Source organism: Dermacentor variabilis, chromosome 4, assembly GCF_050947875.1.
Source record: "Dermacentor variabilis isolate Ectoservices chromosome 4, ASM5094787v1, whole genome shotgun sequence".
Lineage (NCBI taxonomy): Eukaryota > Metazoa > Arthropoda > Arachnida > Ixodida > Ixodidae > Dermacentor > Dermacentor variabilis.
Genome location: NC_134571.1, coordinates 133,434,307 through 133,457,769, shown reverse-complemented (window position 1 = coordinate 133,457,769; position 23,463 = coordinate 133,434,307). Strand labels below are relative to the sequence as shown.

The 23,463-nt window shown below is 47.2% G+C and overlaps 1 protein-coding gene across 5 annotated transcripts in view; it reads left to right on the top strand.

Moving 5' to 3' along the window:
- Positions 1-23,463, top strand: part of LOC142579799 (uncharacterized) — a 210,873-nt gene that overhangs the window by 28,545 nt on the left and 158,865 nt on the right. For 4 of the 5 annotated variants that reach the window (XR_012827449.1, XM_075690373.1, XM_075690372.1 and 1 more), the window contains exons 3-4: positions 7,481-7,569; positions 8,106-8,149. Coding sequence is in view for 4 of the 5 variants with exons in the window: in XM_075690373.1 (XP_075546488.1) it covers positions 7,481-7,569; positions 8,106-8,149 (133 nt within the window). In the remaining variant the exon portion in view is untranslated. Of the gene's footprint in view, positions 1-7,480; positions 7,570-8,105; positions 8,150-8,291; positions 9,440-23,463 lie in introns of those variants that run through there. The other variant, XM_075690376.1, reaches the window with a different exon arrangement.

Below are 23,463 nucleotides of genomic sequence, written 5' to 3'. Positions count from 1 at the left end.
CTCTGCCAAGAAATGTCTCCTTAGTTTTGCGGAACTCACTCTTCTTGAATTACCTGTTAGCTTAGCGTCAGATAACACTCCCATAATATGATGCAGGTGTTCCTCATGCAGCTTTTCACTTTAGAGTATATGATAATGCCGTCCACAGTAAACAATTGGCATTTGGGAACCTTGACAATTAAGTTGGCCTCTCGTGAACGACACAACACCGTTCACAAGTGTTGCAAGTGTCCGCCCATGATGAATAAAAGATTGCCATGTCATCGAGATACGGAAGTGCGATGTCCTCCATTCCCCGCAACAGCTAGTCCATAAGGCTAGAGAAACAATAGGGAGCATTCTTCAATCCAAAGCTGAAGAATTTCGGCCCAAGGGTTCACATCGGGCAAACAAACACCACAAGCTTGCTTGCACTCTCGGTGAATTCAATCGTTGGTGAAGGATAAAAAGGAAAGAATGAAGTGAAAAACTACATTGCGGGGCCCCTTAAATAGGCGCACTAAAATTGTAGGCGGGGTTTTGCTCACGTCAACGTTATGTGACATGCACTGAGTCTGGTCAGGGATAGGCGGCAGATCCCTTCTCCCAGGTGAGATTGCACGAACCAGCTGCAAATGGGTATCAGCTAGCACAGGGAAACTCAGATGAGTTGTTGTCAAGCAGATAGACTTCTAATTATCATAAGGACATCTTTATTGAAATTCCTTGAAATAAGCATTTAAATGTTCTGTGTTATTAAGAGCTCCTGTTAATATAAGGCCGCTGTCTTTTACAGCCTCCTAAAATAAAACATCAGTTATGAAAAATAACTTGTTGCGATAAATGTGTAAACGCAGACGCAAGAAAAGGCCTAGTCCGTTTCCCAGTATTCCCCCCATGTAGATGGAGCACGTCTATACTCTCACGTTGTAGTAATGTGGAGAAAAAAGCAGTTCCAAAAGCGAGTCACGAATCTAGCTCATTATGAGGTAAGCTTGCGCTGGAGAAGAACATAACACACAAAGCACAACGGTGGCTGCGCGCATAGTAGTACTTCCTCTGAATCTGATCTACGGATCAAGTCATCCGTTCATCAGATTGGAATGCTCGTGCTCGTTTATGAGCAGAACGACCAGCAACAACGCGTGTCGTGTCACCCACGACATTACAAGCAAATTTCACTTTCAAGACTAAGCCCGACCTAACAGCGGAATCACACAATTTCGCGTGGGAGGCGCCGTCCGTAGCCGGTAAAGAAAGCAAGCCCAGATGCTAGAAAGTCCGCATATGGGCCTCGAAAAAAGAAACATTACTTAGAAATTTACGTTCTTTCATACACGAAGGAAACTGATTTTTGTTCCCCTCGCAGTGGTTACGGTTGCCATACTCGTGACCCCTACAATTGTGGGAATACCATAAACATGGGCTTACTGCAAAAGTTCGAGGACAGAAATTTTAGAATAGCGTTTCTCGCCTTACACATGCTCAAAGAAAGCACCATTGCAGCATGCACGGTGGCCATCCCTTGAAAGGTGAGACGTTAACGCATGCATAAGAACGTGTTAGAAGACAGGGTGCCGTCTTGGGCCTCGTGCCAAACATACAAGGACGTTATATACTTAAACTTCTCGATTACCAGTCCCAGCCGCTGCCTACGGTAGGGCGTCAAGCCGGCGGCGGTCATATTGCTAGATGAAAAGGAGCAGGGCTAAAACAGTACGTGGCCGCGGTATACGCGCGGCGCTTCCTCCGCTTGCGGCTTGGCCAGGAAACGTAAATTAATACCCTTTAAAGAGTATATCAGTCCACCATTGTTTGTTACCGTTGTCAAAAAAATAAGTGTCGTAGTGACGGGTGCCTTGTGTTTTGTGTATAAATTGCGAGAACTGAACAGTCCTGTATCCTGTTTTCATCATTAGGTAATCTTTCGCGTGCATTGGCAGTGTGAAGCCCTTTCGTCGATACATGGTGTCGGCCCATTTTGGCAGCGACGTGACCTGGAAATATTGCGTCCTTATACTCAGAATGACGTCAGCGTTTCGTTCAGCGTTTGTTTCTGTGAAAATGAGTTGAAGTTACGTTTATTTGCATCACAATGGCGGGCTTAATCAGGCACAAATTGAAAGCATTTCATTAGAGCGTGCCCTTGTACTCTGCGGAGATTACGTACAACAATGATGGCAAGAATACGTTATTAGAGAATATAATTCGAAAGCAAGTTGACTTAATAATGGAGTGTAGTAGAAAAGAAGTACCGCCACATTATAGCTGTGGATGGCAAAAGTAATGAAGAGGTTAAAAAACAGGCTTGTACGTCTGCAGTAAACTGGATACACCGTTCGCGCCTTGGCAACAGGATAAGGTTGCTCCGGAAGGCAGAAAGTCTAATGCGCGAATAAGTCTGCCTGTTGGCCGTGGTTAAAATCCCGCAAAGGACGCGATGGCATAAGGACAACTTTTTTTAAAATGAAGCTTCCTTTGTTTTATCCTTCGACTTTTCCACTCGTGCTGTTGCTGTCTCGCACGCCGTGTCGGAGGGAGGTTGAGAGCGTGTATATGCATGGAAAGAACGTGGAAAAAAGGAAAGGCGGGGCAAGAAACTCCTTTGGACCTTCGCATCGCGTCACACGTGCACAGTGCCCTCTGGAACTCCATGGGCGACGTAACATTAGACTCTTGACAGCTGTAATTATCCGTGACCCCCCGCAGAAAGCATTGCAGAAACTGCAGCGCTTACACTTATAACATGCGAGCCATGTGGGGAAGTAGACAGAATGGAAGAATGGGGGCAGGGAGAAGAGGCGAACAATGGGTAGAACTGGGGTATTCGCGAAACAGCGAATAACACCCCTGCCATTGTTCGCTCCGAGTTCTCATACAGGGTTGAAGTACTGAATAGGGGAAACACGACGCGAGAAGATAACGAAACTCTGCTACTATAGACACGACAGCGGTGGCGGGCAAACTGAATGCACGGTACTGCCCGTTTCTGGTATTTCCAAAAAATAAACCATGAAAATTTGTCAAGTGGACTACTGACGCAGGCCGTGCAGACGCAATGCCCCAATGAAATACCGTGGGGTAATTAATTGTGGCTTCGCGCAGCTGAAGTGGTCGCACGTGAAATCAACACTTATGTGCCCGCTGCGGTAGCTTGACTGCTGTGGCAGTGCTTGAGGTAGCGGGTTGGATCCCAACCGCGGCAGCCGGATTGCGACGGGAGCGAAGTGCAAAAACGGTCGTGCACTTTGACATCGGAGCACGTTAAAGAACACCAGGGTATCAAAGTCAATCCGCAGTACGCCACTACGGCGTGCCTCATAATCCGATAGTGTTTTGGCACGTGGAGCACAATAATTCTGCCAACAGGTCTGCCTCGTTGCGATGTGCCATGTGAACAATGACAATTGTCAACCCTTTCACAAGTTACTAATAATAGCGCTCAACAAATTTAAGGAAAAAGCCAGTAAAATAACACAGAAGTCAAGAGGAGAGGTTCACACCACAACGACTGGTGTGAACCTCTCAGTCGTTGTGGTGTGAACCTCTCCTCTTGTCCTCTTGTGTTTTTTGACTGGTTTTTTTCCTTAAAGTTGGCCCAAATTTTAACCCTTCCGCTCGACAACGCGTCAAGCAAACACGGCTCGCTATATGTTGTGTACTACGCAGACAAAGAGCAGTAGTGCACGCAAGGTAACATTTCTCATCAACTCACTGCTGTGGCACTATACATTGAGCATTACCGCTAATTAACGTAAGCGAAAACAAACAACATAGAAAGCTTCTATTACATTGATTCGCGCAGTGCGTGGGATCAGCAAAATCTTTAGACTATGAATTTATATGCGTAATAATGGCGCTCATTAATGCAATATTGCATTCGCATTGAGCAAAAGCGCTTGTCGTGTCCACAGTAGAATTGGTTTAAACGGCTTCAAGCACATGGCCGTTGTACCGTCGCCAACTTGCGCGGGATTGTAGTAGTCAAAATAGGATACAAGTTACAGAGAAATCAGGAGGTTGATGAACGACAATAAGGGAAAAGCTTGCACAAGATCTCAGGGGAAAAATTGACTTCTTGAGCAGCGTGATCAGGGGGCCGTGCTATGGTTTCAACGTATATTAAAAATGCTCTAAAATATGAACAGAGGTCGACAAAAATGCAAGAATTTTAGGAAAGATGAAACCGATGGAAATCTCACGACACCATTAGCATAAATGTAAGAGAGGACCTAAAAATGAGAAGCCATAATGTTGATGCTGTGGCCAAATTTCGGCACAAATAAATTGGTTGTTGAAGCAGTTCAGCTGAAACGAATGGTGCGAAATAGGGCGATAATTTCGGCAAGTGTTGAAGAGAGGTCAAGTACGTAGATCCCGTGGCCGACGCCAGCGCCCGGCAGCTGTCAGGCGACGGCAAGTATAGGCGAGATGCCTGGTCTTCAGTCGTTACATTGTGATTCGCGTCTGAAATATTGGATGCCGACTCCATCACTTTAAGTACAGTGCATGCCATGGTGTCATTCTTCGGCGGTTGGTACCGATTCTCACGCAATGAGGATGAGAACAAATTCTCTCACGTGCCGGCTGTCACCTTCCTCGAACTGCCAACATTCCTTCCCCTCCGTAGTTGCTTAGTTTCTATGGGGTTCGGCTGCTAATCACGAGGTCTCGGGATCGAATCCTAGCCACGGCAGCCGTATTTCGATGGGTGTGAAATGCGAGAACCCCGGAGTACTCAGGGTTAGGCGCACGTTAAAGAACCCCAAGTGTTCTAAATTATTCCCAAATTCCCCACTATGGTGTAACTCATAATGAGATCGTGCCTTTGGCACGTAAAACCCATAATGTGTTACGAAACATTCGTTAAGGATGTCCGTGGCAGTCGTACAACTCTTGAATACAAGTATTTGCCAGGAGTTGTGCGCGAGGTCTTTGAGTATAGGCTTTATGGCACTTGATACGTGTTAGTCTACATTGCGGCTATATTATAAAGGCGGAACGGCAACATGATAGACAAGACGGAGAAAAAACAAATCCCGCATAGATAACTACACGCCAATTTTATATAGCGGTCTTCCTTCATGCACGTGCATAACTATGACAGGATGCTAGTTTGGGAACTAACTGCAAGTACTGCATATGTGACACCCAAAAGTATAGCTGGCCGGGCGGCCAGTAAATGTGATGTAATGATACGAGTAGCTTCGGTCATAGCATGCTAACAGACGACGACAGAGAGGCTGTTTGCTCAATTCTTGTCTTGACTTTTGCATCAAAGTGCAGAACCAACATATCCGTATATATATATATATATATATATATATATATATATATATATATATATATATATATATATATATATATATATATATATATAAGCACATCTATATTCGTAGCTGCTGCGATAGCCCATGCATGCGGATATCAAAGTCACAAGGTAATTAATTGGGGCACCTTAACGAAATCGATTGGTCAAAATAAGAAGCCGTCGACGACGGCGTCTCTCGTAGACGCTGTGCGATGGTCAGACGTGAAGAATGTGTGCCTACTGACGAAAGGCTGCCACCGATTGCTTCTGCCGGTTAACCTAGCTTGTTTACTCCGCAGCATCAAATAGAAAAAAGAAAAACGTAACTGCATCAAAAGCCCAGAATCAATCATCGCCCGACGCGGCTAAACACTCTTAGGATGATAAGTCATTTACAAGCGACAAGCGGCTACGCTTTATCAAAAACATTGATAAGGATGGCTGGACAAGCATTCTGGCGAAGTTCAATGCGCAGGGATAACTTTTAATTTTTTTTTGTTTTGGTGACGTCATCACGCGTCACCGCGGGAAGTTTGAAAAGTTTAAGGTCAGTATGCCACCTGGTGGCACTACGCGAACTAAACCCTCCTGTCCAGAAAAGCTGGTAACGTTGTATCGGTCAGATACTTTCATAGAGGAAGATTCATTGAAGGACCGGCTGCTGTGTTATGAATAGCACTATTTGAAAATTTACGTAACGGAAACAACCGCTGCTATGAAATTATGTATTAACCTGTAGATATTGTGCGCTTGGAATACTGTGTCCTGTGCGCTATTGCGGTCAGGACAAGACAGGGTCCAAAGGTATGAACTCAAAATGTGTTTGCATGCGTGTCGTGCTGTTTGCATATAATTCCATCAAGCACTGTTCCCTCGACAGGTATCGTTATTGCCTTCGCCTTCGGCGACATAGGCAACAGCTATAGGCAACAAGACTGCTCGTGTCAACCACTATTGCTACTACCTGGCTAACTTAAACAAGCTGCTTGTCATAATGCAACCATGCATTTGATCTGCGTATTTTTGCTGCAATAGTATTTATACGAAGGTTCGAAAAGTGCGTTTGCGCGGTTGCCGTTGGGAATGTCACCGTGCTTTCCCGCCATCGACGGCGCTTGCGCCTCTTGCACTCAGGAGGTTACACGGACGTCCTGAATGTAGAGTTCGGCTGCAAAAACGACGAAGCGAAGTGGACGCATCGTCAGCGCTCCGCTCAATCGGCATGATGGCGGAAACAGGCCGGCGTTCAGCCTCCCACTGCAGGCAGCACTGTGGTGTGCAGGCGTAGTCACCAGCGTTCCTGCTGATGTGTACGCGTTCGTTAAGAGTGGGTCAGTGGACTTGAAGCCAGAGGAACTTAATATCTCACTGGCTACATGCTAATGGTGATGGCAGCGCCTCATCCCATGCTCCATAGAGAAGCGACGCCTGTAACGGCACTGGCGGCGCTCATACCGGTGAGCGTTGTGAGGCGCCTGGTTGCTGCCTGGGTGCGGTGACTTCTGCCCAGCAAGAGTTGGCTTGCCTGCGTTGGCATCCTGTGAGCGAAAAATTGCCGTCTGTATTCTATACGGCACTAGTTTTTCTTCTAACACTGAAGTTGCTCATACCTTGTGTTACAACCTTTACAAAGGTTTCCCTCGGAATTTTCAGAATGATAGCCAACAAGCAAATATCATGAACCAGAACAACGACAGCGCATTCCTATTATGTTAAATCTTCTCAGATTGAAATATTAAAAGTGCGAAACAATAAGGAGGATTGGCCCCACAAGTGGTCGTGTTTCTACCAGAAAGCTCGCCTCCGTGCATACCGTTCACCGGCAGCGTTTCGTGGCAAACATTGCGGTTACATAAGTTGCAGTTGCCGGGAAGCGTGAGAACCGGTCGGGCATGTTTGAATGCTATCGGCTTCCACTCTTGAAGGCGAAGTTTAAGCGTCCCCGAAATTTTGTATGTGTGGCGTCAGGCTCAAATTACATCTGCATGCGACGGCGTAAAGCATTTGTACGCAAAGTGCCGCAGCAGTTCCGGTCACTGAACAGTTGTATAACTTGTGATTCAGTTTCCCAACTAATGAGTCAATCTTCATATGCTCCAAAGTAGACTTCAGGTGTGGAGATTTTAGTTAAACATAGCATATGGTAACATGATGAGCCCACCTGTTGGTGATACTGATCCGTTTTTGCAGATCTTCAGCATGTGGGGCTTTGGCGAGTTCAAGGTCTTCTTGTTCAGCGTGGATAACTCGCGAAAAGAAGAGTGCAAGCCGATAGAAAGGTATGGACCTCTGAGTAGCTCCATGATTAGCACAACCAATGATACTTCTGCTAAGAAGTTACCTGGAAACATGCAGACGAGAGACAGTATACATATAATAGACAAAAGAATATCAATAAGTTACTAAAAAGCGACATCTCGTGTCAGCTCTAACTGCCACCGTCATCCCAGAACCGCTTCGCCTCTTTCTCACCAATAGTGCTGGTCAGTGGCAATATTACCAGCTGTATGTAACGTCAGAAATCTATTAATTTTCACCGGAGGCTGAGCTATCCATCATTATACCGCTAGTTGTTTGACAATGATAAAAAACCGTAACATTAAAATAAAAAGAAATATTTTTAGCAGGTATTTTAAAGCACCGTTTTCGTCTTGTCAGGCAGTCACGGTCAGGCGGAGATCTTAGGAGAGTGACAGTCGGCACCGGACCTTTTATTTATTTACACCTAATAAGTACGTGCAATCCACAAGACGTTTAAAAGGAGGAAAATGCTTTGCTTTTCAATCATGGCACAACCTTTTCTCTTTTTTTTCAGATCACGGAAAGGGGAACTGCTGCCGGTTTTCCTCCTATGTTGTGGTAAGATATACTTTGTTACATGCGTTGCCTTGTCTAGTTGACTGATCTCAGGGCTACAAAACAATCTGAAAATAAATTTTTAAGCCAAATATTATAAATTTTCTACGTATAGCTGTGACCAAGCGATGCTTTGGTGTTTCAGACGTACCGGTTTTGACGGGACGTCTCTCATGGATATATGAAAAGACACGGACACACTCTTAAGATGAAGCTGTATCTCGACACCTCCTGTATGTTTACATGATAGCGGAGAATTAAATTTTATTAGCATCTATGGGACGGACTCTTAAGAGCTCTGTTGCATTAAAAATATATATTAATCTTTATCAGGAAGCTGATTTTATTTTAGTCATTTTTTATAATTAAACTGTAAAAATGTACGGCAACTTGTCCATTTTTAATACGCTGCAAAACTTCGGTTCTTTCCCAGATCTTTGCAACATTTGCCTCTTCAAGGTTGTCTGGAAGCATAATGGCTAATCGCGACATTGCATCCGCGTCCTTCATAGAAGCTCCCGGGCGATGAGCTACTTCATAATCAAATTGCTGCAGTTCACCCACCCAACGAGCTATCTTTCCTTTCAGTTCGGCCATCTTCAATATGTACGTTAGCGCTTTATGGTCTGTGTATAGATTGAGCTTTGCACCTTCCAAATATGAACGGAAGTAGCGGACGGCTTTTAAAACGGCCAGAGCTTCTTTTTCTGTGGTGATGCAGTTCAATTCAATTTCGTCAAATATGTAGCTGTAGTATTCAACTACACACAGCTGTTGGTTTGCTGGCCGTGATGAGTCTCTCTGATATAAGACTGCTCCCGTTCCATAGTGAGAAGCGTCGGTATTCAATTCGAAGGGCAGCGCAAAGTCTGGTAAGCACAACACAGGATCAGAAGAAATTATTCCGACCAATTCTCGGTAGGCGTCATCACATTCTTCTGTCGAACAAAAGGGAAGATCCTTCTGAGTCGGTCTTGTCATACAGCGACTTTTGCCAGCATAATTTTGAATGAATGCTCAGAAATGGCCCACCAAGCCTAAAGACACGCTAAGTGAGTGTACATCATATGGCTTTGCTTGTTTTGCTATGCGAGCCACTGATTCTTCTTTCGTATTCTTCGTTCTTCCGTCCAAAACTCTGCCAAGAAATGTCTCCTTAGTTTTGCAGAACTCACCCTTCTTGAAAGTAACTGTTAGCTTAGCGTCAGATAACGCTCCAATAATAAGACGCAGGTGTTCCTCATTCAGCTTTTCACTTGAGAGTATATGATGATGTCGTCCACGTAAACATTGCAGAAGCGTCCAATGTAGGGATTCAAAACAGTGTTCATCATCTTTTGAAACCAACTAGGTGAGTTTTTCTGCTTTGACGCGGCTTTGTCGTGCTCTCCATTCAATGGCTTCGATCTCTTGAAGGGACTCGAGCAAAGCCTTCATAGTTTTTGGTGCTGCAGCTTGAATTTGTCGTTGCAGTTCCCGAGGTAGGCCATGTATTATGAGTGTTATAACGGATTTAAGTGGAACTTCCGGCTCTGCAAGTTGATGTAGTCGACGCTTTTCGAAGAAATACTCCAGCACTGCTCCGGACCTATAGCGATAAGACATGTCTGGTTCCCATCGCTGAAGTGGCTTGCCACGGAATGTCGAGGCGAAGCTCTCCTTCCACGTGCTCCATGCACCGCTTTGATGTCCCGTGATGCGCAGCTAGTACCATTTCCTTGCGATGCCATTTAGAAAGGGGAGCATATGCTTCACTCTTCTTGCTTATGTGTCCCAGCCATTTTGTCGACAGGCGTATTTAAACAACGCAATCCAAGCTTCTGGATTCCTCGACAAACCATCAAAGGGTTTCACAACCTCTGTAGGAACGCTTTATTTAAGGCTCAGATACGAGACAAGAGTCTGAATCATTTCATTTTGCTGTAAAACTTGCATTTGTTGAAGTTGAATCGCCTGAAGCATAGGAGAGGTCTCAATGGTAAGTTGTCTCCGATGCGACTGACTTCTTAACTTGCGGTAGCACAAGGCGGTTGAAATGGGAGACTTCATGGTTTATCTGCACGGACCTTCAGTTCCTCCGAAGACATAGATGCCTATGGAGAACGATAGACACAAGCTTACCTGTCGTCCTGTCGATCGGAAGATCGATCGGGGGGTCTCCAGGGAGGGCGTACTTCGTGAACACGAGGCTGTCTTCGGCTGGCTGAACGAAGAAGGTTACTCACATCACAGATATTTATGTATAAAGCCGACTGCGCCACAATACGCAATAAAACTGTACTTCGCAGCCTAACGACGCAGCCTCCATTTTGTTCTATCGAACTTCTTTTTGCAGGCCGTCATATGATTGCATCATTTTTAATTTCAATAAGATTGAATCTTCCGAAACTTGAATAAACTACTCGGGAAGCAATAGAGTTGTTAACCTGCAATTTCGAAATAAAAAACATCCAGTTCTGTAAAATTCAGCTGCCACCACAATTAACGCCGACAAAAATGACGTTTCAAATAAACGACTAGTTCGTGAGTAGAACTTTTGCGAAACCCGTGTCAACATTGCAACAAATTTACGTAAACACAAATAAATCAAATTTGTGTGTTAAATGTGCTTGGCACACGTTTACAAAACTGATGTTTGTTTTTCGTCTAATGTTACGGTTTTGTAAACTTAGTGCTTCAATCTTTTTCTTCAAGTTTTAGAAAAATTTTGCACTTGTATAAAACATCTGGGGAATTTAAACAAAATTCGGCTTTCTACAGTTGCTATAATTTAACAATCTGTCTAAAATTTAACGGCTTCTATTCTTATCAGGCCAGCGGCTCTCAAGAGGGAATTTCTGCGTTGTGCATGCATTCTAATATAGGGCAAATTCAGTTGGCCCTAGAGCTAAATCTTCATCGCAATTCTTGATAGTAATGGTAGAAATTCAGAATCAAAACACGATGTACTAAACATTGTGGTGGAGTAGTGGAGCCTTCGGATGATTGTATCTTTTTTTAGCTAAGCTTCTCGTAATGCGCTTGTGTGTCATTACGTAAGACGCCAGAGAATATCTAAGAAGTGATCCCTGCTGTGATTTGGCTGATCCTCAGATAGGCCTTTTTCCTCTGCCATGCGAACTTCATGCAGTGGTATGGATTCTAATATGGTTATCACCATCTTCCTATCCCCATCCACGCAACCTCTCGTGTGAACCTTGTTACAGCGTTTCCACGTTACGTCGAAAAAAAAATCTATCGAGCCGACTACGTGCGTTGTGCAGCATGCTGTTCTCAAAATTGGCGAAAAAGTCATAAACGTGCTCCATGCTTCCCACAGTGGTTCCACCATGGTTGCTTCGCATTTGTGAAAGGTTAATCTTGGTATGTTGGCGAACTTCCTGCTAGCGACGAGCATCGATGAAGCGCGCATGACGGCATACGACAGCTGTAAGTAGATTACTATAGCCGAGATATCGAAAATCGCAGAGCTTCCTAACCTTGGCCGCGAAGGGCCTATACCATCAACGACATGAGTGTAGCAGCCACATCGATTACATTGCACGTGTCATATGTGTGACATAAATTACTTTTTTGGACACCTTCTTAAGAGCAGTACTGCTGCCTCGCACACCCGAGAATCCGGGTCGGCATTTTTTTACACGAAAGGGTTCTATGCACAGAACGCAATTATCATCCCGCAAATTCCCTGGCATTCCCGCGAAATTACGATACTTTGCAATTTGTGCCTAAATAATGGTCAAGAAAGTAGGCATAGAAAATAGGGAAGGATCTGCTTTAATAAAGAAGTTGTTCTCTAAATGATGTATATTTGTAGCAATTAGGATATTTAGGTATGATTTGTTTTACCTTCAATTAGGTAGAAAACGAAGCCAGCAGCCGGAACATCTGTAAGCGAAGATGGAATATAGTGCTGTTCTGCGGACGAGCTATTCAGCAAGGCAGCTGCAGGACCAAGCCAGCCAGCAGCCATGGTCGGGCAAATTTGCAAGGAATGTGTTGTTTTAAAAGGAGAGAAGGGTTATTAGGACAAATCCCGTTAATGCACCGGTTCCTGTACAACTTACATATAGGGGTTTCATTTAACAATTATTCACCAATACTCTGAGTCTTTGCACACGCCTAAACAGCAAGTGAGTTGTGAAAATGGACATGAGTTGGGAATGACTGGAAGAAAGAAGAAAAAGAACATGAAGAAAGGAAACTTACACAGAACAACACTAGCAAACAACATAACGAGAAACTTATTTTGTTTTCCGTGAATAAAAAAGAATACCATGAGATGCTCACAGCAATTACAATATCGGCCGTACGATCTCACCGGTTTCAAGGTTGAATGAAACCCCATCGTGAGCACCCTTCAATAATCACATTTAACATCATAATGTAGCATATAATTACACGTGCCACCTGGTTCAAGCATTCATCCAACACCCTATCTTGTGAACTATGCGCTCAAATGCTATAATGTGGAACAAAAATATGGCTCAAACTTTGGGAAAAGTCATCCAGAGAAACTGATTCAATCGTTTCCTCTGGCAACGCATTCCAGAATTTTTTCTGGCCCACTAAAGAAATGAATACTCGATTGTCTCGCATTGTGTGAGGTACTACCTGTTGTGTTTATTATGAAAGGTTCTGGTGGAGCATCGATGGAGTGGCTGCACGTAATATCGCTAATTTATATTAATATTGTCATAATTTACCATAAAAAGGAACTTCACCAGAGCGATGCGACGTTGACAAGCGACAGTAGGCACTACTGCTTGGTTTCTAAGAGTACTTAAGCCCTTGTGTCGATAATGTGTAAAGTATATAATCGCAGCTGTATATTTTGGATACATTCTAGTTTCTATTCGAGTTCTTTCTTGTACGGGTTCCACTATGGCACCGGTTTAACAACCACTATGCTATCATTCTCAAGAATCGGCCATGCTAGAGATTTATGCGCGGTTAGCATCACATAGAATCATGATACAGTTAGTTTTCTTCGCAAGAAACCGAGTGTCCAGAAAGCATTCTTAAATGCGTTATCTGAGTGTTCCCTTTAAACGCACTTGTAAGCCTTACGCCTTATGAGGATGGGTTTGCACAAGGCTCAACCTGCGAGCGACGGTCAGAAAAGGGCACGACGCTCCTCCACTCCTTAACGAACGAAGCCGCTACGGCAGGATTTAAGTGTGTTCTTTTCTCCTTGAAGTCGATCAAATTCTGTTTAAGGTGATGATCAGCGTTAATGGAGCAGGAGGTAGGCTGGAGGTAACAAAACTTAAGATATACTGCAACAAAAATATTTACACACTCAATTGCAGAGTTAGCAAAAGAACACAGATGCAAAACGCATAAGTAAACAGTGCCTTGCTCTTCGATTTTTTCTTAACTTAGAGCCTAGGACAACTGTCACTACATACGACAAACCGAGTCTCACTGTTCTACCACTAAGTGGTTACAGCCTAGAGTAGCGTTGCATCGTACGGAGTCTTACTGATCTATCAGGTTTAGTGATTACAGCCTGGACTGCGGTACAAGCACTTCGTCTCGGTTGTTATAGGTGAAAGAGACAAAGAAAAGGGCGGTAGGACCGTTAGCCCATCCCACAGAAGCAGTTGCCAAAGAGAGTTGAAAGTTTGCTTAAGCCACAACACAAACGGCTGGCCTAACTCTAAAAAATAAATGTATTGAAAAACACGCCTGCTTTCCTTCTTCTCACAACTTCGTTACCCTCTCCTATTTTCACGTGGTCAGTGACAGGCTCAGCAAACACGCCCGGCAAGCACGAATTTTTGAGGCTATCTCGAACCTCAGCGGCGTTTCTAGCCAGCAGGGGGCTCGGGCGCTGGTGTCACAACACTGCGTACCGCAGTCCCCCCTCACGGTTCTTCCGCGTAGAAAAATAATGAGCGTTGGCGGCATCCGGAATCGATGTGCTAGAGACGACGTTCACTGAACGTGATCTCCGCATGCCCACCGCGCCACTACCTACGACGCGCACTGCAAGTTGTCACTCGACACCACGCGGGCTTTTCTCAGCGTTCAAAACAAGATACACGTGGTTGCCGCCCGGACGCGTAGGGGAGCGGACCCCCGCTCCGTACGCGCACACGTGGTCAAGATTGCTAGGCCCCTCTAAATCTCGGCGGCGTCTCTAACTAGCCGGGGACTCGGCAGCCGGCGCTACAACGCCGGGTACAGCCGTCCCACTCGATGTATGTCTGCGTGAACCTATTATGACCATCGGGGGAATGCCAACCCAGTGCGCTTAAGACCGCGTTCTCCGCATCCGCACCGCGCCCCGTCCCCTCGGCGCGTGCCGCGGCTCGTCATCCGACACCTCGCGGGCCATCCGACCCCTCAAAAACAAAAACGGTTGCTGCCCGGACGCGCCGGGGAGTGGACGACTTCCTATTCCTAAGATACGTGGGCAACTCACGGCACTGCCAAAGTATATACAAAATAATCCTGCAGCCCTACACACACATTTCCCCTAAAGAGTTTACTGGGCTGATTTTCACTCAGTGATACGATAAATAAAAGCCGCGATTACATAATCAAACTTTCTAACCACACCATGGCCTAATTACATCAACAACAACAAACCAACCTGCAAAATAACAAAGCAAGAAGAGATGAAAAGAAATACACAATACATGTCACCAAACAAGCGCACGATTGCAGTTCCAAATCATCACAGCACTCTAGTGTCTCTCTGTCTACAGTCGGCACTCACAAAGTCCGGAATATACAGCGCCGGGTGAGCAGGAACATTCATGCCCCTCCAATTGGCATGGCACTATAGTATTACGATGGCTTCCATGAGTAGTTGTGAAGCCTGTACAATGCATCCGCGTTATCATTGCTGACAACTTCCTATGTTGCACTGCCACGTGATATTGCTGTAAAGCCAGCACCCATCTTGTCCGTTCTGCCCCGTGTGGAGTCGAAGTTGCAAGGTGCAACAACGGATTGTGGTCTCAACGTTTAATATGGTACCAAAAATCCAGTAGTCAAACTTTTTTAAGGCTCGTATATTAGCAAACGCTTTCCTCTCAATTGCCGACCAATGCATTCTAGTCGGCGTGAAGTGGTGGCTTGCTAAGGCAATAGGCCTCTCCTTTCCCTCGGCTGTCATTTGCGCCAAACAAGCGCCCGCTGCCGTAGCTGATACGTCTGTGAAAAGCCAGTAGGGTACAGATGGCTCCGGAGTGCTGAGCACCACGACCTCGCAGAGGGACTGTTTCAGTGCCTCAAATGCCGTCTGAGCTTCCTCTGGCCAGGGTATGCTATTCGGTAGCGCTTTCTTGGTAACCGCGTGAGCGGGTTCGCCACCTCTGCATATTGTCACGAGAGGAAAAGCCAGCCAGTCAGTTCTAAGCGAACAGCCGTTTACAGTTCGTGTTTGCAGCAGCTACCACGCACACTTCTTCTTCCTCGACCTCTAGCGTAACTAGTGCGTGCCATTACCCCTCCCTCCAAAAAAAAAAAGAAGAAATAAATAAATAAAGTTGGGGAGATGTTAAATGCCACAAGGAAAAATAAAAGAAATGAGAAAGACAACGGACGAGACGACAGGGGCCGCATCACAAAGTTTGTGGATGGGAGTCAGCGCGAAAGGTAAGGCTTCATCCTGGTAACATGAACAATGTCAGAGGAACGTGGTCTACGGGAGTGGTGCGAAGTGTCGGCTGGAATAACTTCGTAGTTGACAGGACTTAGACGACGCAAAACTAGGTAGGGTCCAAAGTATCGGCGCAATAATTTTTCTGACCGGCCTCGTTGACGTATAGGGGTCCAAACCCATACAAGATCTCCCGGGTTGTATGTGACGTCTCGATGGCACATGTTGTATCGACGAGCATCTTGACTTTGTCGGGATAGAATTCGTTGCCGCGCAAGGTGCCGCGCTGCTTCGGCACGCTGAACAAAGGCGTCTGTATCTGGCGCGGTAGGTTGAGACGAAGTTGGCAGGAGCATCACGTCGAGCATAGTGGTGACGTCGCGTCCGTAGACCAGACGAAAAGGAGGAAACCCCGTGGTTTCTTGTAAGGCAGTGTTGTACGCGAATGTCACATACGGGAGCAGTTCGTCCCAATTTTTATGATCCGTGGCAACATACATGGAAAGCATATCCGCTATCGTTTTGTTGAGACGCTCTGTTAAACCGTTAGTCTGCGGGTGATACGCAGTTGCCGTACGGTGCGTTGTTCCGCTCAGCTGCAGAATGTCTCGGACCAACTGGGCAGTGAAGGCCGTCCCACGGTCTGTGATGACGACAGCGGGAGCACCATGTCGAAGGACGATATTTTTGATAAAGAAGTTAGCAACATCTGAAGCAGTAGCTCGCTGAACGGCTTGTGTTTCGCAGTATCGAGTGAGGTAATCGGTGGCGACGACGATCCAGCGGTTATCAGCCGAAGACTTGGGAAATGGGCCAAGTAAATCCATCCCGACTTGTTCAAAAGGTGAGCAAGGAGGTCGGACAGGCTGAAGCAGACCGGCTGGTTTTAGTGGTAGAACTTTGCGGCGCTGGCAATCTCGACAACTTCTGACGTACTGCTTCACGGTTTTTGTGAGTTTTCGCCAATAGTACTTCTGCTTGATCCTCGCGAGAGTACGCGTGAAACCAAGATGCCCGGACGTTGGTTCGTCATGGCATGCACGTAGAACGTCGTCGCGGAGAGTAGCGGGAACAACGAGCAGGAAAACGGCTGCCGTAGGGTGAAAGTTCCGCTTGTATAGGATGGCGCCACGTAGGCAGAAAGAGGACAAGTGGCGCGCGAACAGCCGTGGGGGTTGTGGGCGGCGTCCTTCAAGGTATTCAATCAAGGGCTGGAGCTCGGAATCTTGGCGTTGCTGTTGAGCAAGGTTTAAAGACGGAAGAGTGCAAAGAAAACCAGAATCGTCGTCAGTATCTAGTGGTGCGGGTTCGACGGGGGCGCGGGAGAGACAGTCGGCGTCAGTGTGTTTCTGGCCAGACTTATAGACGATGGTCACATCAAATTCCTGTAACCGAAGGCTCCATCTTGCGAGACGGCCTGAAGGATCTTTGAGATTCGCCAGCCAGCAGAGAGAGTGGTGGTCGCTGACGACACGGAAGGGGCGTCCGTACAGGTATGGGCGGAACTTCTGGATAGCCCATATGACTGCCAGACATTCTTTTTCAGTTGCTGAGTAGTTTTTTTCAGCAGCGGACAAGGTTCGGCTGGCATACGCAATAACGCGCTCAACACCAGCTTGAAACTGAACGAGTGTCGCTCCGATACCAACGTTACTAGCATCAGTATGCACTTCTGTGTCAGCCTCGGTGTCAAAGTGACCAAGGATCGGTGGTGTCTGTAGACGTCGCTGAAGGTCGTGGAAGGCGTCGGATTGTGCTGGGCCCCAAACAAATGTGACGTCGTTCTTGATGAGTCGTTGCAAAGGTTCGGCAATTTCACAAAAATTGGGTACAAAACGGCGGTAATACGCGCAAAGCCCTAAAAATCGGCGGACATCGTGTTTTGTCTTCGGTATCGGGAACAGAGCAACTGCCAGGGCTTTGTCAGGGTCAGGGCGCACACCGGTGCTGCTGACAATATGACCTAGAAATTTGAGCTCCTCGTAGCCAAAGTGACATTTTTCGGGCTTCAGGGAGAGGCCGGCGGTGCGGATAGCTTGAAGAACCGCCTCAAGCCGCTGGATGTGTTGTTCAAACGTGGTGGAAAAAACAACTACATCGTCTAAGTAGACTAAACACGAGTTCCACTTGAGGTCAGATAAAACTGTGTCCATCATGCGTTGAAATGTGGCCGGAGCGGAACACAATCCAAAAGGGAGGACCTTAAATTGATAGAGACCGTCGGGTGTTATAAACGCCGTTTTTTCCTGGTCCCGTTCGTCAACTTCAATTTGCCAGTACCCACTACGTAGATCCATTGAAGAAAAGTAACGGGCATGTCGCAGGCGATCCAAGGAGTCGTCAATTCGAGGAAGTGGGTAAACGTCTTTTTTCGTGACCTTGTTCAGTTTGCGATAATCGACACAGAATCGTAGTGAACCGTCTTTCTTTTTAACTAATACAACAGGTGAAGCCCAAGGACTTGTCGATGGTTGAATGACATCATCGTCGAGCATTTGTTTCACTTGATGACGAATAGCATCCTGTTCTCTTTGCGACACGCGATAAGCGTGTTGGCGAACAGGTTGGACGGTCGGTTCAGTGATTATTCTGTGTTTGATTAAAGAAGTCTGTTTGACCTTCGACGTGGTGGCGAAACAGTCGCTAAATGACGATAGCAGAGTAAGGAGCCTCTCCTTCTCGTCTTGGTCGAGCTGTGGGTTGACGTTGATGTGACTGGTCAAGTCCACATCGCTGGGTTCCGGAATCGAGATTGTCGTTACCGAAGCACAGGCGTTGGACTCGGCCACCATTTCAAAGTAGGCCATGGTGGTATGCCTCGCAAAGTGTTTGTATTCGCCACTGAAGTTCGTAACTAGAATCGTGGTTTGCCTATGTTGGAGCTCTACGAGACCTCGTGCGACGCCGACTTCGCGATCCAGCAATATGGTGAGGTTACCTTCGGCGATGCCTATTCCTAGTTGTTCTTGAGGGCATTCAACGAGGACGAAGATGCTGCTTCGAGGCGGTAACGTCACGCAGTCATCGACCACGCGTAAAGCCGCGCGGTGATGTTCATCCGCCACATTCGAATCCGAAGAAACATAGTTAGAAAAAGTCACGAACAAGTCACGAAGGTTAATGATCGCCCCATATTCCTGGAGAAAATCCATGCCCAGTATAACTAGCCGAGAACACTTGGGCAGCACAAGGAAAGACGCTACGAAAGTCGAAGTAGAAATTGCAAGTCTGGCGGTGCATCGTCCAATGGGTGACACGAGGTGTCCTCCGGCCGTAATCAGATGTGGGCCGTCCCACGCTGTCAGCACCTTGCGTAGCCGAGTCGCCAGTGAGGCACTCATAACCGAGTAGTCAGCTCCCGTATCTACAAGTGCAGTTACTGGATAACCGTCGATTGAAGCAGTAATAGCAGCAGAAGTTTTTTTTGCAGTTGCGAATGAAGGCGTCAGTGGTACGTCGCGAGGGGATGGCGTCGGCGGAGGATATTTGACGGTTCGCATGACAGCGGCCTCACCCCCGGAGGTCGCCGTTTTCAGTTTCCCCGGCGCGGGCTTCCACCGTTGACTCCAGCGGAATCAAAAGCGGGTCGAGCACGGTTCGGTGACGCGTACCGACGAGGTGAAGGCGACCGTGACTGTCTTCGCTGTTGGGCAGGAGGAAGCCGGTTACTTTCTAAGTATTGCTCGATTTCGTGCGGGCGTTCGCCATAGCGCGGGCAACGGGCGTCCGGATGGTATCCCCGCAGACCAATCCGTCGGTACTGGCAATCGCGATACATGTGACCAGCCTCCCCGCAGTGATAGCACAACGGACTGTTGTCGGGGGCGCGCCATACTGTAGATTTGCGCGGACCAGGATGAAAGGGTGCTGGCGGATTCGTGCGGTGGATTGGACTTTGGGAGCGTCGAGAAATCCCAGCAGGCGGCTGCGAAAAACGGCCCGTCGACGGCGCGCAAGCCCGAAGAGCATCCGCGTACGAGAACGTGGGAGGTTCGGGTCGTGTTGGTGGCGAGGGATGAACCACTTTGCCGATTTCTTCTCGAATGACATCCGTAAGAACCGCGGCACTAGGAGGTGTCGAAGCCGATGCATAGGACTTTTGCAGTTCTTCTCGAACAATTTGTCGTATTAGCTCGGTAAGTGACTCCCTGTCATCATTTGCAGGTACGAGAGAGCATGCAGCAGTCATGGTGGTCTGGCGTTCATACTGCGAGAGCCGCTGCCGAAGCATACGTTCCATGACTGTGGCCTCACGAACGAACTGAGAGACTGTTGCAGGAGGATTACGCACGAGGCCCGCGAAAAGCTGTTCCTTTATGCCTCGCATTAACAGACGCACCTTCTTGTCTTCTGGCATTAGTGGGTCCGCCCGACGGAACAATCGCGTCATGTCTTCGACGAACATGGCGACGGTTTCGTTTGGCATTTGGAACCTCGAAGACAGTGCCTGTTCGGCTCTTTCTTTCCTTTCGGGAGTGCAGAAGGCTTCGCATAGCAGTCGGTAAAACTCCTGCCAGCTGGTAAATGAGGCTTCGTGGTTCTCGTACCATACTCTCGCCGCGTCTAAAAGGGAAAAGTAGACGTTCTTCAACTTACGGCGATCGTCCCAGTCGTTAAAGGCGGCGACCCGGTCGAAATGGTCCAACCAGTCTTCAACGTCCTCAAAGGCGTCGCCATGGAACGGGTTAGGCGTGCGAGGCGCGTTGAGAATGCATGGTACGGGAGCAGTTGGGATCACCTCGGTTTGGCTTGCGGTAGTTGTTGACATCTTCCTCACGGAGCTTGCCAGGGGACTGTATTGCGGTGGAAGACCTTGGAGGCGACGGCTGCTTCGATAGATTTCTGCCGTCCCCGAGGTAGTGGCGTCGGTAGCTTCTGGTTCAGGACGCGTAGGCATACGATGGATGCGTACCCCGCACCTCCACCAGTTTGTCACGAGAGGAAAAGCCAGCCAGTCAGTTCTAAGCGAACAGCCGTTTACAGTTCGTGTTTGCAGCAGCTACCACGCACACTTCTTCTTCCTCGACCTCTAGCGTAACTAGTGCGTGCCAATATTCTCTGGCGTACTCTCGATAGTAGCGGCACAGTCCTAGCAGGGTGCGTAGCTCCTTTTTAGTGCGTGATGGCACCAGATTCTTAATTGCAGCTACTTTCTCAGGATCTGGTGCGTGCTTCCCTGAACCGACAAAATGCCCGAGGTAATGAATGTGGGATTGTGCAACCTGACACTTTTCCGGACTGGCTTTCAGCCCAGCTTTTTGTAGTACCCGAAGGATAAGGTCCAGATGTTTAACTGCCCTTTCCATGTGCTAGAGAAAATAGCAATATCATCTTACTATGTCGTGGCGTACATCTGATACTGCGATAAGAGCTTGTTCACCTTTCTCTGTAAGCTCGATGCTGAGTTTTTAGCCCGAACGGCATCACCTTCCAAGCATACTGACCTTCGTGCGTTGCAAACGCGGTGAAACTCGACGCTCTTCTCTTCCATAGGCACATGCCCGTACCAGCGCATAAGGTCGATAACCATAATGAACTGTGCTCTTCCCACTCTGAAAATCAATTCTTGAGGATTCATCATAGAGAACGCATCCTCTTGGAGACGGCATTTAGCTCGCAGTAATCTACACACATGCGGATTGTCCCATCCTTTTTCCCTACGCATACTACCAGTTGCGCAAATTCACTTTCAGTAGGATAGCTGAATTTCTAAGCCAGAAGTTCAATTTGCCGGCTGACTTTCTTTAATAGCTCAGGTATCTGAGAAGGGAACGTCTTCCTTGGCTGGTGCCCCGGTTCTAATTCTATCCTATGTTGATCCACATTTGCCGTGCCCGGAATGCCGTCGAAGAGTGCTCGATGCTGTTGAAATACCGCTTCTATTTCCGCCTGCGAATCGGCATCAAGATGAGCAACCTTTTCGCTTGTCACCACCAACTCTTCGCGCCTTATAGTTGTAGGTTGTGGAGCATATTCCACCTCCCCAAAGTCGTGGTCTTGATCGAAAACGACCCCGATATGGATGACTCTTGCATAGTATGGTCGAATGTAGTTGGCGTGAACACTTTTCACTTTACCCCCTACTGTTTCAACCCGGTAAGAATGCCTTCGTTCACATCCAACCACTGTGAACGGACCCAGCTACTTAGGAGCCATCTTACCTTTCCGATCGTTGTCGAATACCAGCACTCTGTCGCCAACCTTTGTGTCTAGTGTTCCGATTATAAGCACTAACATTGCCGTCATGACGTGTTGTACTAGTTAGCTCAGCAATACTAGCAGCGGTCTCAAGTTGCTCCCGAAGTTGTTTTAATTACCTAGCGGGGTTCTCCCTTAAAATTGCAGGTACTGTCAGTTCTCCCGTCCATGTCCGCTGTAGCATTAGAAGCGATACCGTGGGCTTTCTTCCACACAACACAGGGCACGGAGCTACTCCGGTAGCCTCATGATGAACTTTCCGATAAGCCTACAAAACAAGCGCGATCAATTTGTTCCAATTCTTGGAGTCTCTTTGAATGACATGAAACAACATGTTTTTCAAGACCTTGCTCCATCTTTCTACAACTGCATTACTCTCTGGGTGTTCTGGGGTTGAGAATCTTGGTGCGCAACCTAATTTCTCGAGCATCGACTGTGTGAGCTGTGATTTGTAATTAGTGCCCTAGGCGGAACAGATCCTTTCCGGAACGCCAGCACCACTGAAAATTTCAATCAACGCGTCGTAAGTTGCATTAGCTGTCAAAGAGCGCAGTGGGACAACCTCTGGCCACCTTGTGCAAATGTCCACAAAGCATAGCGCGTACCTATAGCCTTTCGCTGACGTTGTGTCTAAGGGTCCAATGATGTCTACGTTGACAATTTGAAAAGGGTGCTCTGGCCTAGCGAGAGGAGTTATAGGTACTCCGTCCGTGCGACGCCTGCCAGAGCGAATTTGACAATCATGGCATCAACGACAATACTCTAATACCTCCTTCTCCATGCAAGGCCAAAAAAATTGTACCTAATGCATGCTTTGATTTTCTTTGGCCCTAGGTGCCCTGCGCATAGTGACTGGTGAGCTAAACACATCACCTCACTGCGCTTGTATTTGGGAACAACTAAATGTCTCACTCGGGTGCCCACTATTGAGTCTCAGTGGTATAAGAGTCCATCAGAGCCGAACATGCCGGATTTCCCACTTCGATCATGGTCCCAACCTTTTTTTAAGGCAGCGTCAGCAAGCAGCACTGTGCGGAACTCTTTTCTCTGGCTTAATGACTCATACCTCTCTTCCTAAATTAGCTCAACTTCACCAGAAACACCTTCCTCCTCCAAAGTAACGTTGCAGGCCACTACGTCGGTTTTCTCATTTGATCGCTCTATCCTCTGGGCAGGCCCGGCCGGTGCTAGAATGGATGCCAGAGAGCTGCTGGCTTTCAACAACTGTTCCTACTCTCCCTTGCATAAGAAACAATATGTGCCCTCGACGAGCTCCCTAGTCAACGCGCAGACTAGGTCAATGTTCTGAGATTCCACCGCCATTTCCGGCCTATTTAACTTTACCGGCAACGTTGCCAGCTTTGCCTCGATAGTTTTACCAAATGCAGACACCAATGTTATCATGCCTGACGGCTCCACGATACTTTGCGGAAGCAGGCTCTCGCGTATGACATTATTTCACTCCCTGTATCTAGAATCGGATCTGTGGATACGTCTCCGCATG